The 16,860-nt window shown below is 42.8% G+C and overlaps 1 protein-coding gene across 31 annotated transcripts in view; it reads right to left on the reverse strand.

Annotated features, from left to right (window-relative positions):
- The window catches only part of LOC103541579 (ATP-binding cassette sub-family A member 17-like), a 113,008-nt gene that overhangs the window by 47,941 nt on the left and 48,207 nt on the right, over window positions 1–16,860 (reverse strand). For all 31 annotated transcript variants that reach the window (XM_070568697.1, XM_070568689.1, XM_070568703.1 and 28 more), the window contains 7 exons: window positions 12,087–12,259; window positions 10,716–10,859; window positions 8,418–8,547; window positions 5,241–5,395; window positions 3,777–3,932; window positions 3,327–3,537; window positions 1,189–1,339 (listed from right to left, as the gene is read on the reverse strand). In XM_070568697.1, the coding sequence (XP_070424798.1) occupies window positions 1,189–1,339; window positions 3,327–3,537; window positions 3,777–3,932; window positions 5,241–5,395; window positions 8,418–8,547; window positions 10,716–10,859; window positions 12,087–12,259 (1,120 nt within the window). The remainder of the gene's footprint in view (window positions 1–1,188; window positions 1,340–3,326; window positions 3,538–3,776; window positions 3,933–5,240; window positions 5,396–8,417; window positions 8,548–10,715; window positions 10,860–12,086; window positions 12,260–16,860) is intronic.

Here is a 16,860-nt window from a genome sequence, read left to right on the forward strand (position 1 = left end):
TGAGGAAGACTGGCCCTGAGCTAACATCCATGCCCATCTTCCTCTACTTTATATGTGGGACGCCTGCCACAGCATGGCTTGACAAGAAGTGCGTAGGTCTGCATCTGGGATTCGAACCAGCGAACCCTGGGCCACCGAAGCAGAACGTGTGAACTTTACTGCTGCGCCATTAGGCCGGCCCCACCAAATAATTTTTTTTTTAAGAAAGAAGAAAAGTCTCTACTGCCTTTGGTATGATGGAGGCTGATGACGATCTTGAAAAGAGCAGTTTGGATGGAAGGGTCTGGGTTAAAGCCTCCATGAAGTGGACTGAGAAATGCATGGGTGATGAGAAAAAGGAGGCAACGTGCTTCGACCACATTTGGTGAAGTTGGGCTGTGGAGGTAATGGGGCCTGGAGTGGTAGCTGGAAAGAGGCAGCTCAAGAAGTTCCTTCTCCAGAGTACGCTAGTATGCGCACAGAAACAACCTGTAGAGAGACACACGGATGACAGGCCAGAGAGGGGATAATCAAACACAGGAATTCTTGAGAAGGTGAGGTGAATGGGATCTTGAGCTAGTGCTGAAGGACAAGAATTAGATAGGAAGAGTAACACGTCCTCAGCTGTAAAAAGATGGAAGAAAGAAAAAACAAGTGCGGAAGCAAGCAGGTTTGTAGGTTTGCAATAGTGATAAAATAGAGTTCTTGTTTGATGGTTTTTATCTTCTCAATGAAGTACAAGCTAAGATTCCTATCTGAGAGTGACATGGGGACTGAGTAGGAGGGGAGAAGGAAGTATTGTGAGCCAATCTGAGGTCTGAAGTAATTAATTTAAAGGAAAATCAAGTCAAATCTTCATCTGAGCTCAGTCATTTGAATGCAGGTAATAGAGTTCACACAATCAAGGGCCCCTATAAAGCCATATTAAAGAATTTGATTTTAACCTTAAGGCAATCGGGAGCCATCAAGGCCTTTTAAAGGAGGGAGCTGTCATGATCCGAATCCCTATTTTCAAATGTGCTCTCGCAGGGATGTGGTGTCTTTCCAGGAAATACCAAAGGCCTAGGGGTCTAGACCCTTACAGAATAGAATGCATAGGTCTGCGCCCAGGATCCGAACCGGCAAAACCCTGGGCCAGCGAAGTGGAGTGCGCGAACTTAACCACTCGGCAACGGGGCCGGCCCCAGTCCAGCCTTCTTAGGTCCATACCTGTGCACACTCTCTTTAGGAAGTATAAATGTTAATTCTTCTCCAATGCTGGACTGGAAAACTGCATTTGGTATGTGATGATAAATCAGATGAGAAATCTGCTCTGTGTTACAATGAGGTTTTTTCACTAAAGTCACATAATATCCTGCACCTGAAACAACATTTAAAAGACCATGAAACAACTCTGAATGAACTCTTATAGTCACATTTAGTTTTCTGTAGCTTACAATGGGACAGCTCCATGAGAAAGAGAAGCTGGAGAGCCCTGTGGGGTCAAACATAAACCACAATGAACTTGCCTCTGAAGGTCTATAATGCTATTCTTGAGAATCTTGCCTTCTACTCCATAATTGGGAGGTGATAATGGTGAATTTAGCAATGCTAGGCAAAATAAACAAGGGTTTCATTAAAGGCAACCCTCCCTTTAAATGATAACTAACTTGGGGAAGTGAAAATTTAGCAGGCAGAGGCCTTGAACATTAAAGTAGAGGACAAAGATTCTTCTATAATAATTAAATCATGTTTTTGAGGATACATACCTTATGGCATTCTAAACATTCTTTCAGAAATTAGTAACACTTGTTACTACTATGCTGGCAATATAGTCATTCAACAAACATTTCTTGAGCCCCTATGATGTGATAGGCACTGTTCTAGGTACTGAGGATATAGCAGCGGGCCGAATAGTCAAAAATGCCTACTCTCATGGGGCTTTCATTTCAGGGGCATGAGACAGATAATACGATAAAGAAGTAAAATTTATAGAATATCAGTGACACGTGCTAAGGAGAAAAATAAACAGAGGAGGGAATATGGAGTATCAGGGAGTGATTTTAAACAGGGTCATGAGGGAAGGCCTCACTAAGAATGTGACAGCTACATAAGGACTGCCATCTGTTGACTTGAGGAAGACCAGAAGGCATGGCAACACATGGGTCTGGAGGAAGGAGGGGGCCTGGCATGTTGGCTCAGCCAGGAGGCCCGTGTGGTTGGAGCAGAGCCAAGAAGTGGAAGGCAATAGAAAATGAGGTTGGGGTAATGGTACCAGGCCAAGCCAGGTCCCATGCCACTCCCAGGACTCTGGCTTTTACTCTCAGTGGGAGGGGAAGTCATTGGAGGACTGAGTAGAAGAGTGACATGTTCATTCTGACAACTGGGCAGAGGCCGAGGGTGGGTTAGGAGGCAACTACAATAATCCAGGTAGGGGGATGGTGGCCTGGATCAGGGCACTAGCAAGTGGTAGAGGTGAGAGGAAGGTAAGGCCACCAGAGTTTGCAGATGGATCAGATGTGGGCTGTGAGAGACAGAGGGGTCAGGGAGCCTACAAGGTTTTGGCCAAGCTCCTAGAAGAATGGGGCTGTCTTTACTAGGGGTGTGGGTTTGGTGGGAGAGGCTTTGGACAAATCTGATAGATTAGTTCAACATCTATGCGGAGGTGTGGAATAGGCAGTTAGACACACAAATCTAGAGTTCAGGAGAGATATCCAGGCTAGAGACACACATTTTTCAGCACAGAGAGGGTATTTAATGCCAGGAGACTGGATAAGATCACTAAGTCATTGGGCAGAGAAAGAAAAGCGAAGCAACCGAGGCACTTCCATGTTTAGAGTTAGGACTGATGCAAAGGAGCAGCCAGAGACACGGGAGGGAAACCGAGAGAGGAAAACAAGGGGAGGATGGGACATTGATGAGGAGCACAACCAGTTGTGGGAATAACTTGCACTTATATAGCATGTTTGCACACACTATCTCACTCTTTGAAGAACATAGTATCTTAATCTCCATTTTATAGATCAGAAAACAAACTGTAAAAAAGGATAAACTACTTGGCCACCCGGATGAAGAGGCAGTAAACTGGCAGAGTGGAACACAGGCACAGGGCTTCTGACTGCAAGTCTCAGAGACTCTTTTCACTTCATTCTCTCCTTATTCTCACAAGACCCTCTGCCAGGGTCCTCGGGTCTCCATCCAGAGGCAGCAGAACAGGAAGTCGAGGGACGGTCTCTCACTGCCTGATCTCAGGGTTCTTCGTGAAAAGTACACGGGCACTCTCTTCAGCACAATGGGCCAGTGATGCTGACCCCGTGATGGAACAGAGGTTTGGCTGCCTGCCCTGCTTCCCGCCCTCAGCTGCTCACCGTATTTCTGTTTGAGGAACAGCGATGACCCGCAGCACTGCAGCTCCCCCTTGGCCATGATGGCGATGCGGTCCCCCAGCAGGTCAGCCTCGTCCATGAAGTGGGTGGTCAGCAGGATGGTGCGATCACTTTTCTGCTGCTGAAGAAGGTCCCAGATGGCCCTCCTGGAGACAACATCCACGCCTGAGGTGGGCTCGTCCAACATCAGCACCTGGAGGGCAGAGGAACAGCCTCCTGACGATGGCAGAGCCACGTCCCAGGCCCAGGCTGGCTGTACTATAGGCCCTGTGTGGCTCGAGTTCCACAAAGATGCAGCACTACTGCCCAGGTCAGACTGCCCACCCAGGGCATCCAGTGTACTCTGGACCCTGCTGCCCCAAGTGTTTGTCCACTGTGTGTGGGGGCCCTGACCTGTGTCCTTCAGGAGGCTGGGCCACACTGCCCCCGTACCTTGGAGCCTGCTATAAGGGCGATGCCGATGGAGAGCTTGCGCTTCATGCCCCTGCTCAGGAACCTGCACCGCGAGTCCCGCTTGTCCTCCAGACCGAGCATGTGCAGCATCCTTTTGACTTCTTCAGGGCACTTCTGGCGTGACAATCCTTTCAGCTGAAACAGCAGGGGACAGAGAGATCCGGCAGGGGCTTTGGACAGGAGGCTGACCCATCCAACAAGCATTTTGTTTGTATATACATAAACTATACAGAAGAAAGATACATAAGAACTGTACTGCCTTCAGGGAAGGGATGGACAAAAAGCTTTTGCATTTTGAACCATGTAAATATATGACTTATTAATACTAAATACAGCAGTATATGAAAAGGATTACACACCATGACCAAGTGGGATTTATCCCAGGAATGAAAGGAGATTCAACATATGAAAAAAATCAATGTTAACTGTTGTATAATAAAGAAGTTGGCTGGCCTTTGTCCCAGACACTGGGAGGAGCCTCTAAATCCCTGGAGTAACAGGTGTCTTTGTTATTCATGGTAGCACCCTGGGTCACACCTGAGTTTGTGCTAATGAGGTGACTTAGGATCTGGAATGGTTCTTAGCAGCACTATTCACATAGCCAAAAGGTACCATCAACTGAAGAATGGATAAACAAAATATGGAATGTAATTCCAATGGAATATTCTTCAGCCATTAAAAGAAATGAAGTATTGACATATGCTATGGATAAACCTTGAACACATTATGTTAAGTGAAAAAAGCCAGACACAAAAGGCCACATTTTGTATGATTCCATTTATATGACATATTCAAAATAGTCAAATCCACAGAAACAAAAAGCAGATTAGTGGTTACCACGGGCTGGGGGGAAGGGGTGACTGCTAATAGATACAGGTTTCTTTTTGGGGTGATGAAAATGTCCTGCAGTTAGATAGTGGTGATGATTGTACAATATTGTGAATATACTAAAAACCATTTAATTTTATATTGTAAAATGAGCAAAACAGTGAATTTTATGTTATGTGAATTTAATCTCAATTTGAAAAATAAGGGGCGGGCCCCGTGCCCTAGTGGTTAAGTTCGGTGTGCTCTGCTTTGGTGGCCAGGGTTCAGTTCCCTGCTGCAGACCTACAGGACTCGTCGGTGGCCATGCTGAGGTGGTGACCCACATACAAAACAGAGGAAGATTGGCACAGATGTTAGCTGAGGGCAAACTTTCCTCAGCAAAAAAAAAAAAAAAAGAAGTAAAAAGCAAATACATAAAATTAAAATAATAGTTTCTAGAAACACTTTTGGTCAAAAATCTTAAATGTTATGCCCCTCCTCCTTCCCAAATGTTTGGGGAGTAATATGCAGAATAGGTTTCAAGACTCTCTGAGGTTGAGTAAGAGGGCTGCATGCTATCTTACCATCCTTGCAGATAGATACAGATGAAACAAAGCCTGTCATCCTCTGACTCACCTGAGCGTAGAAATAAAGATGTTCTGATACTGTCAAGTTATCAAACAAGATATCATGTTGGGGGCACAAGCCCATGCTCTTCCAGATTTGAACCATGTCTTGTGAAATTTCATATCCATTGATATATACCTGTCCACTTGAAGGGGGAATAAGACCTAGAAACAAGTGGAAGAAATATCCCAAAGTTACCTCAATCAGAGCACACAGCAGTACAAAGGCTTAATGGTGCCCTCTGCTTTCTTTGCTTGTTCTTACACAGGCTACCCTATTCTTTGTGATAGTCAACCAGTAACATCCAAGGAGTGTATGTTCTGTGACGGTGTACGAGGATGTGTGGGGATAGTAGAGATAGGAGACGTCCTTCCTGCTTTGGAGGAGTTCCAATCTGGTTAAGTGAATAAAATACACATAGGTGTTTGTAAAGCAAATTACATTGCTTTAAGCATTAAGTAATAATGTGAATGCATAGTAAATACGGTTAAGGAGAAAAGCATTTTGGGCATCTAACAGTTTTGAATTCAGATCCTTGAAGGCAACATCCATGACTGATTCATGTCAGATTCCCACTAAGTCCCAGTGAATGTGTAAGCGATTGTACTCACTGCCCAGTGGACATCAGTGTAAAACTTTGCAACCTGTCCATCTGCATACTGTCTTTGTCTTTATTCTCATTTTCTCATTCTAAGTATATTTTTCAGATTGATAAAGGGCAACAAATGTCTATTGCAACAAGGTTAGGAGAAGAAGAAAGTAAAACAAAGGTTATACAAATCCCATCACAAAAGATAACTGCTGTGAACATTTTGCTATATAACTTTATGTATTTTTATGCATATACTGACTCACACATTAATTTTTTGCAAAAATGGAAAATATAAATTCTGGGTTTTTTAACTAGCTTTTTCATATAACGATGTATTGAGGCCATTTGTCCTTATCAACAAAAATCTACATAATTTTTGAAGGCTAAAAGATTTCATTGTTATGGATAGACTCTATTTATTTATTCAATCCATACTGGTAGGTGTTTAGGTTATTTGCAACTTTCCACAAGTATAAACATGTGATACAACTTTGCTTGCTTCCCCAATTATTTCCTTTCTCTAAGTCAATATAAGTAGATTTAGTAGGGAAAAGGGGACAAGATTTTAAAGGTATTTGATACTGCCAAAATACCCACTGATGGGGTTTTTAGATCTTCCATTTTGGTTGTGGATACTAAAGCATCCATGAGTTTTTGGGAAAAAAAGGAAACTTACTATTCTATAGTAAACATAAAAGTCAGGGCCGGCCCTGTGGCTGACTGGTTAAGTTCGTGCGCTCTGCTTCAGCGGCCCAGGGTTTCACCAGTTCGAATCCTGGGCATGGACGTGGCACCGCTCATCAGGCCATACTGAGACTCTGTCCCACATACCACAACTAAAAGGATCCACAACTAAAAATACACAACTACGTACGAGGGGGCTTTGGGGAGAAAAAGGAAAAAAATAAAATCTTAAAAAAAAAAACATAAAAGTCTTTCTTATGTATAGTCATAATAAGAGAATAACTCAATAGAAAAACTCACAGAAGAACCAAAAAACCTCATAACTTCAGTGGGTAGAGAAACAGTGTCTAAAATTCAAAACATCCCTGTGCCAAGTTTTGGGCCCCTTTGCAAACAACATGATATAGAAGCCCTGTCATGGCTGATGTCCTGGGCAGTCGGTCAGATTTTCCCCTCCCAGCTTAGCATTTTCAGGGCTACTGAATCTCATTGTGCCTCTTTTAGTGGCGTCACTTTCTCCATGGCAGTGTTGGCCTTTTCCTATGATGCGTCACTGCTGGTAGAAATTGTGGCTGAACTTCTCTGATATATCATTCATGGTCTGCATTTTGGCAGAATCTGCAACTACATGAATTAATTAATTCAGTCATTCATTCAATGGTATTTACTGAGTGCCTATTCTTTGCCAGGCACTATTCCAGGTACTGTGGATCCAGAAGTAAAGAGTATAGATTCCTTGGGGAAAGGGATGGGGGGACAGAGAAGTGACACACATATACACAAACAAACCAGATAAGTACACACTGTGATGAATACTGGGAACAAAACAAAAGGGAACACAATGAGGAAGAGTCTGTGGGGTGCTGACATCAGTTGGTCTCCTTAAACAATGCTAGTACCTGACTTGTCTCCTTGATCACTTAGTCTGGGGGTCTAGCTGGATCATCTGTCAGGCACTGAGGACCTCACAAGGAGGAGAGGCCTTCCCTAAATGGTCACACTGTTAGGAATGGCAATGCCTATAGCTGACAGAGGATCACCTGTCTAGAAATGCCACTGCACTCCAGTCCAGGAAACCAGCCAGGCTCAGTCCCCAGTCCTGATGCACACAGAGTCTGTTTAGTTTGTATCTACTGGGCTAAAACTTGGTTTTTAAAGTCCCAATACCAGAGGAGTGGCCAAAAGCACCTCAGATGAGGTTTCACTATTTTGCTGCTCTTCCAATGTCTTCAATGGAAGGTGCATCAGCAACCTATAAGGAGAATCGTGGCAGCCTGACTTAGAAGTGCTAATAGCTTCCCAGCAGTTCGGTGTTCTGTGTGCAACAAAAAAGAACTGCTTGACTCTCAGAGCTCCTTGAAGTTTGGAAATGCATCTTATTGGTTTTGTACAGAGCTTTACACAAGTTAAGCCTTCAATAAATATATATTTCTTGAATGAATGAGTTTTCAAATATCACAGAATATTATTTTAGTTGATGGAATGTGAGAATTATTTAGGCATAAAAATTATTCTGAAATGGAAATAATTTTAGAATAATTCACCAGGTATCAATCTAAAAGAGCCCTTGGCAATCAAAAGCAAATGGACGACTTTTTTGGTTGAGAGATTAGTGGTGCCTCACTGTACCAGTAAGTTCTATCTGGAAAGAAACATGCTAAGCAGTGTTCACAGCTCCTAGATAGTGTATGAAATTAAGTTCCCCAGATTGACTGAAAGAGCCAAAGATTTCCTTTTCCTGGTACATGGTAATGTGAACAACCAGACACTACATAGAAGGTAAAAAACAAACAAAAAATGCTTAATGTTAAAATGTCAGTGAAATCTAATGAGGGGAGATGGAGCCAAAAATCTAGATCTGTTCAATGATTGCGTAAAGCTTCCTTAGGAGGGCTGGCCTCACACAGTACCTGTGAGTATGGAGCAGGTGGTGGTTTTGCCTGCTCCGTTGTGTCCCAGGAGAACAGTGATCTGCCCCTGGTACAGATTCATGGTCAGATCTTTGACTGCTATGTGTTCATTCCTTCCTTTGTGAAACACCTGTGGAAGAGTCAAAGTGTGACTGACAGTATAACATGTACACACATCTGGCATTTCTGAAGAACCTTTGACAGGTTGAGCACCCACATCAATTTCCCTTGAAGTTCATCAGTGGGAATCCAAGTGGAAATCTATATGGGGAGCCCCTTTTTTCCAGAGTTTAGCTGCCTGGAGCTACTGAGGAATCCAATGGAGCAATCCCTGGGGGATTTTCACTGGTTCCTGGAAACTGGTGGTACAGAACCTGAACCACAGAGGCCAGAGCTCAAAGAGGAAGGGCTCAGAGCTTGAACAGGGAATTTTATCCTTGCTTCTAGAGCCACAGTTTGCTGTGACTTACCTGGCTAAGCCCTTGAGAGAGGGCACCCTGCCTCTTGCGGGGGAGGTGTTGATCTAGGGAGAAAATCCCAGACAGAGCAGCCTACTTTCTAAATCAAATGTCTCCAGTATTTTAAATACCATTTATTTTTTCTTATTTTACAAGTAATTCATATGTAAGAGTATAAGGAAGAAAATAAAATCACTCATAATGCCACCCTCAGATATTATACCACATTTCAGTATATGCCTTAGTTGATTTCTGTCCTGTCTAATGGCATTTGAGCCAGACCTGGGGTCTGGAGTGCAGACATTATGGTTGAGTGGGACTCAGATGTCACTTCCTCCCACAATTTATCTAAGTACATTTGGGAGCAGGGTGCTGCTGAAAGAATCTGGCAAATTTCCCCCGCCCCACCTCTGTTTGATGGTGATTGTTCTGAATCAAGTAGGACAGTCCTGTTCCCTGACTTCTTGGTCCCCCTTTTGCAGCAGAGGTGGACATGGGATGGAATTCTGGGCAATTAGAATAAGGGGTAATCTACTGAAGGGCAGGAAGAAAGGAAAGAAGGAAAGACGGGAGGGAGGGAGGAAAAAGTCTTGTTTAAAGAAAGCCCTTTGCGGGCCAGACCCAGTGGGCTAGTGGTTAGGTTTGGTGTGCTCTGCTTTGGTGGCCTGGGTTTGGCTCCTGAGCATGGACCTACACCACTTGTTAGTGGCCATGCTGTGGTGGTGGCTCACATACAAAATAGAGGAAGAATGGCAACAGATGTTAGCTCAGGGAGAATCTTCCTCAGCAAAAAGAGGAAGATTGGCAGCAGAGTTAGCTCAGGGTGAATCTTCCTCAGAAAAAAGAAAAAAGAAAGAAAGCCCTTTGCTCTTATCTTTCCCTATACACGAGTTACAGAAGTCATCTTGCAACCACAAAATGATAAGCACACAGATGAAAGCTAATATGCTTCAATGGCCCAGGGAAAACAAGTGAAAGCAAGCAAGCAGAAGGAACTGTGGGCTGGGATGGCTTTGCTGAGCAGCTGAAATCATGCTGGAACCATCTGCCTGCAGACTGCTTACATGAAAAAAGAAAAAAAAATCCCTGTTTCTTGAAGCCACAGTAAACTGGGTGAAGACTCAAACATTCCCAGCTGCTATTGCAGTACGTGAAGAAGTGGAACCATCACCTGTGGCCTGAATCCCCTGGGCTAGGATGTGAGCCACTTAATCCCACAGGCAGAAGAAGGCAACACAGAGTGTTGAGCTGGCCCCTCCACTGTGACAGCACTGCAGCATCAGTGGTACAGAGGATACTGCCTCTCCATAGGCTCATCATATTTGAAGAATGGAAGATTCCAAACAAAAAAAATAATAATGCTCTGAGGACACTCCAGGGCACAGAGCATATATCCAGGCCTCCTGTCCTGGGAGTCCTTAGTCAACACAGGGCCTGCATGTGTCAATGCTCGGCAAACACTGGGGAAAAGACAAGCATGTCTACACTTGGAAGGCAGCATGAAATCTGGCTCACCATTTGATTTGGTTATGTAAAAGTGCTGGTGGATCAAGTCAACAGTCAAACGGCTGAGTTCCAGTGTCCCCAATGAGGAATGTTTGGCATTACGAGGATGGAGGGAGACTGTTGCAAGAGAGATCATCTGAACCCTCCATCCAGTCATTTAACTTTATCTCAGGAAACAAGCCATTTTACATTATATTCCTAATTTTGAGGATAACATTAGAGAAGGGAATTAAAACTCTATCATGAAATGTACCTTGTAACCACTGTCAGAATAAAATGGAAGTCTCTATGAACTATTTCTTAAGTTCTTAGAAGGAGATTTGTGAGCTGATACCTTGTGTAGATGTTGGATTTCAATTCCTTTCATCAAATTGGTAGGTTCTTCCTGAATGAACTTGTTTTTCGGAGCTTTCTCAGGATTCCCCACATCCAGTACTGACCGCGTAAGAGGTTTAGATTCTCCACGCCAGTAGGAGGGCTAGAGAGGAAGTCAATTTACATTAATATGTTTAGGTGAACTGATTGTCTTCTTTTGGAAAATAAATATTTTGGTAAATTAAAATCTGCCCCTCCCAAGTTTCCTGGTATCTAACATTTAATGGTGCCTGGAGAAGTCAAGCAGCTTGCTCATGGACTCACTACTAGTAAACTGCATTTCAACCTATAACCCATGGTCCTGAGGATGCAGCTACAAAAGACGCCTCATTTCCATGCCCCTGGTGTATGGGGAAGCCATCACGTCAGCAATCAGCATCCCTGTGGGCTGATGCCTGGAGAAATACTGGACTTGACAATCTACCCACTTCTCCACACTCCAAGAAGGGCAAGCATGGCAGCCTTTGCATAAGTTCAAAGTGAATACCTGTGCAATTCAGACAGAATCAGTCACTTTGCAAACCTGTGGGGCAGGGCCACCAGAGACTACTGCAGGAGGACTGACTCAGGTATGATGACCTCAGCTTTGTAAGAAAAATGTAGGAGAAAAGTGATTCTGAGAACTTCATGGGATTGTCAACGAAGCTGTGTCCCCTGCCGGCACCCAGGGGTCACAGAGGTCTCAAAGAGCTTCAGGGCCATCCCAATAGCCCAAAGAGGAAAGAAGCAATGGAGTCCTGAGGCCTTCAGTAGGTTGGGGGTCGTGTCCCGTGGGACAATGCGGGGCCTGACATTTGAGTGGGCGCATGTAAGACATCAGTAGGCTTTCTTGGGGGACTTTGCATAGGGCATCAGGGGTGGGGCAAGAGTCAGACAAACTGAGACTTGTTGTTAATTATGCCTCCTTGGAAACCACAAGCTAGTAGGTTTGGGGTGAACCCAGGTTAGCGAACACAGCTTAGATTTCCTGGAGTTTGAGATTTTAATCAGGACACCACCAAGATGGGTAGGAATATTGACAACAAGCTATAAAAAGTCTAACATCAGGGCTGGCACAGTGGCACAGCGGTTAAGTGCACGTGTTCCACTTCAGTGGCCCAAGGTTCACCAGTTTGGATGCCGGGTGCAGACATGGCACCACTTGTCAAGCCCTGCTGTGGTAGGCGTCCCACATATAAAGTAGAGGAAGATGGGCATGGATGTTAGCTCAGGGCCAGTCTTCCTCAGCAAAAAGAGGAGGATTTGCAGCAGATGTTAGCTCAGGGCTAATCTTCCTCGGGAAAAAAAAAAGTCTAACATCAATCTATAAAATAGCAGCATCAGTACTCACCATGACAAAGAAATACCAAGGTTTGGGTGTGCCATACTCCCCTGGGAAGACAGACTCCACGTACCAGGCCACCAAACTGTATAAGAAAGAGTCTAGCAGGAGCATCAGCAGCACCTGAGTGAAGTTAAACTCTCCATTTACACTTCCCATGTTCCACCATTGGATGCCGGTGCCTGTTCCAAAGGAAGGAAAATAGTCACCACATCAAAGACAGAGAAAGTTTACCAGAACTTCCCAATCAAACAATTGGTGACCGGGCCAATGACAAGACTGGACTATTTGTGTCTGGGGCATGAAGGGACGAACGATAGGCACAGGAAAGGGGAAAGCTGGAGTTAGTTTCTCCCATTAGATAAAACATTTTTATTATTGCCAAAAGGTAGTAATACTTTCATGGGCACCAAGAAATAGAAATCTGGTCATCTGAGACATATCTCCATGCTTTTGCACATGCTGTGTGGAAAGCCCTTCCCACCCTTCTCCCACCTTCTTTGCCTGGCTAATTCTTACTCCAAAGGTCAGCACAGGTATATCCTTACCCAGCAAGCATGTATACTCCCCTCTCCTTGTCTGAGTTATATGCCAAGCCCATGGGCATCCGGGGCACCCTATGCTACTTTCATCATAGAAAGTCTCGCTCTGCACTGGGAATCTGCTCACTTATCGCTGGTCCCCGGATGTGTGGTCTCTGGGGCCAGGGACTGTCTTTTACCTCAGTATCTCCAACATCTGACCCAGGGCCTCATATGCAGCAGGTAAACATACTTATTCCTATACATATTCCATGAATAAAGGAAGGAATTGAGGAAGGGCTTGGGGTGAATTTCTGGATGGAGATAAGTATCCCATGTGATGCCAAGTATCTAACCTGAATGCAAGTTGACTAAACTTTTCATGTAAAGCATTCAATATACTATGCATCTGCTGCTACACAGCAGGATTGAGAAGCTGGAAACTAGCAACACCACAGGAGAGATCTGAATACTGGTGAGCAGACAAGATGTGCTAGACGAATGCTCCTCAAATTTTAATGAGCTTACTAATCACCAGGGGATTTTGTGTTGATTAGGTGTGTCTGAGTGGGCCCAGGAGTCTATGTTTCTAACAAGCTCTCTGGAGGTGCAGATGCTGCTGGTCCACAGGCCATGGTGTGAGGGATGAGGGGCCACGTGACCTCTGAAGCCCCTCCTGGGATGAGAATCTAGGACTTGTGTCTGTCTACGTGCCATGCTTTCCACCGTGGCTTATAAACAGATCTTGCACACCTTAGGACTGATTCCAAAGTTGCAGGAAACATTAAATACACTCAGCTCATGAAAGCCAGGTACATCCTCATTCAATCCAAGTCTGCAGTGTCCAAATGGAAGAAAGAGACAAGGTTCCTTCCCCACTTCAGTAGACACTTGATTACTAGTTAACTTTATTTATTGTGAATATATATATATCAAAGAGTACATAAAACAGAGTTTAACAAGCAATTACAAAGAAAATACCTGTGTAAAACTACCATCCAAATCAATCACCCCAGAAACCCCAAATGAGCACACACCCATGACAACTTCATCCCTATCTTGATGTTTGTAGGTAGCATCTAGTTGAATTTTGCCTTTTGATCCAAGCTGACGGTCTCTTTTTAATTGGCATGTTCAGATCATTCACATTTAATGTGATTATTAATTGGATTAAAATCTACCATCTTGCCAGTTCTTTTCTATTTGTTCCAAACTTTTCTTTGTTTCTTTTTTCCTCTTTTTCTTCCTTTTCTTGATTAATGGGGAATTTTTCTTTCATTGAGGTTATGATAGTTTACAATATTGTGAAATTTCAGTTGTACATTATTATTTCTCAGTCATCCTATAGGTGCACCTCTTTACTCTTTGTGCCCACCCCCACCCCTCTTCCAATGGGGAAGTTTTTTATGATTCTATTTTATTTCCACTATTGATTTATTATTTATACCTCTAAAATTTTTTTGCTGCTGTTCTAAGGTTTAAAATACACATGTTTAATTAGAAGACTCTAATTAAAGAGTCAATATTAAAGAGTCAATATTCAAACAATATTATACTACTTCACGTGTAGTGTAAGGAACTTACAACAAGAGATTCCCAATCCTTCCCTCCCACCCTTTGCTACTGTTGTCATACATTTTACTTTTATATAAGCTATAAACACAATACATTGCTACCACGATTGCTTTAGACAGTCAGTTCTCTTTTAAAGATTTTTATTTTTCCCTTTTTCTCTCCAAAGCCCCCCAGTACATAGTTGTATATTCTTCCTTGTGGGTCCTTCTAGTTGTGGCATGTGGGACGCCGCCTCAGCGTGGTTTGATGAGCAGTGCCATGTCCGCGCCCAGGATTCGAACTGACGAAACACTGGGCCGCCTGCAGCCAAGCACGCGAACTTAACCACTCGGCCACGGGGCCAGCCCCTCAGTTCTCTTTTAGAGTAAAAAAATCCACAGAAGGCTAAATAAATTGTATTTTCCATATTCAGTGCTCTTAATTTCTTTGTGTAGATCCAAGTTTCTGTCTGATGATCATATTCTTTTTGCCTGAAGAATTCAACATTTCTTGTCATGTCTCCTAGCAATCAATCCTCTCAGCTTTTGTTTATTTGAGAAAGTATTTCTCTCTAATTTTTCACTGAGTATAGAATTCTGAGTTGACAGGGTTTTTCTTTCAGCAATTTAAGAATGTCAGTTTTTTTCTAACTTGCATATGTTTATTGGCTGTTTGGATATGCTTTTTCATGAAGGGCCTATTCAAGTCTTTTTGCCCCCCTTTTTTTTTTTACCACAAAGTCTGATGTTTAATTGATTTGTATGAATTCTTTAAATATTCTGGATACAAGGCTTTTGTAGGTTAAATATGTTTCAAGTATCTTTTCCCACTCTGTAGTTTCTCTTTTCATTCTCTTCATGGTATCTAAATTTTAATGTCAAATCAATCAGTCTTTTCCTTTATGGTTAGTTTGTTTTGCGTGTCTTGTTTAAGAAATCTTTTCTACTTCAAGTATATGAATGTAGTCTCCTCATCATCTCCAAAAAGCTTTATAGTTTTTGGACATTGGAATTGATTTCTGTGTTTGGTGTGAATTAGGAGTCCAATTTCAGTTTTTCCCATAGGGTTCTTCAATTGCTCCAGCACCATTTATTGAATCCCACTGCTCTGTAGTATCATCTTGGACATTTAACAGAGCATTTGTCTAGCCTTTCTTTCCTGTTCCATCAGCCTACTTGTCAATCATAGTCTTAATTACTATTGCTTTGTGATAAGTCCTTATATCCAGTAAAACAAGTTTTCCCATCTTATTCTTCCTTAAGAGTTCCTGGCTATTCTTGGTCCTTTATACTCCCATTTAAATTAGAGAATCAGCTCATCAAGTTCCATTAAAAAAAAACTGCTGGAGTTTGGATTGGATAGGCATTAGATGTTACTTCCTTCCACAATTTATCTAATCATGTTTGGGAGCAGGGTGCTGCTGAAAGGAATTTGGCAAACTTTCCCTGCCCTACATCTGTTTGATCATGATTTTTCTAAATCAAGTAGGACATTCCTGTTCCCTGACTTCTCTGTCTCCTTTGCAGTAGAGGCGGACATGTGACAGAGTTCCTCTCCCCATCCCACTTCTTTCTGACTCAACCAATCTTTTGGTTATTGCATTTTCTATTAAGTTTGAAAGTTATACACTGTTTCTAGCCTTTCAGTGGTTGGCTCAGTAATGAATTGCCAGGTCCACTTTACGTAGGAAAGTCTAAAGTTAATCAATATCTTTTTTTTTTTTGAGGAAGATTAGCCCTGAGCTAACCACTGCCAATCCTCCTCTTTTTGCTGAGGAAGACAGGCCCTGAGCTAACATCCATGCCCATCTTCCTCTACTTTATACGTGGGACGCCTATCACAGCATGGCTTTTGCCAAGTGGTGCCATGTCCACACCCAGGATCCGAACCGGCAAATCCTGGGCAGCCAAGAAGTGGAACGTGCGAACTTAACCGCTGCGCCACAGGGCTGGCCCCAATCAATGTATTTTCTCTCCTTCCAGAAAGTATTTACCCCTTTGATTTCTGACTTTATTCCCTCAAAAACCCCTCTTATGTATTTTAATTCTACCTCTTTAAAAGAAACCCTAAAGACATCTTTATTACTATTATTATTTTATATAGTCAATGTATAAAACCACTGTCTTCAGGCTCCCACTGTTGACCCTTTGAAAAGCAATTTGTCTTCTTTTTCAGGCTACTTTTAAGATTTTTCTCTTGACTCTGGTGTGCTCAGTTTTAGTTGATATGTCTAGTGTAGATTTCTTGTTGTTAATCTTATTTGGGATTTTCTGGGCTTCCTGAAATCCAGTTTGGGAACAGGTTTGGCCGCTATCTCTTCAAATGTATTGCCTCTGCCCCATTCTTTCCTTTCCTATTGGAACTCTGCTTAAATGTATGTGAGCCCTTCTTATTCTTTTCTGCACTTCTTTTAAATTCTCTTGCATATTTTTTATCTTTTTAATTCTCAGTACTGCCTTCTAGATTATTTCTCCTAACCTACTTCCAGTTCGCCAATCCTCTTTTCAACTGTTTCAAATCTACTATTAACCCATCCACTAAGTTTTTAATTTTGTTGATTGTATTTTGCATTTTCAGAGAAATATTTCATCCTTTTTCATACTCCTGGGTCACTTTTAACAGTTCACATTCCTGCAGATATTTTTAAGCTTGCCTTTATAAAAAACATATAATGAACATTATTGTTTTATAATCTCTGTTCTGATAAT

This window comes from Equus przewalskii, chromosome 12, assembly GCF_037783145.1.
Source record: "Equus przewalskii isolate Varuska chromosome 12, EquPr2, whole genome shotgun sequence".
Classification (NCBI taxonomy): domain Eukaryota; kingdom Metazoa; phylum Chordata; class Mammalia; order Perissodactyla; family Equidae; genus Equus; species Equus przewalskii.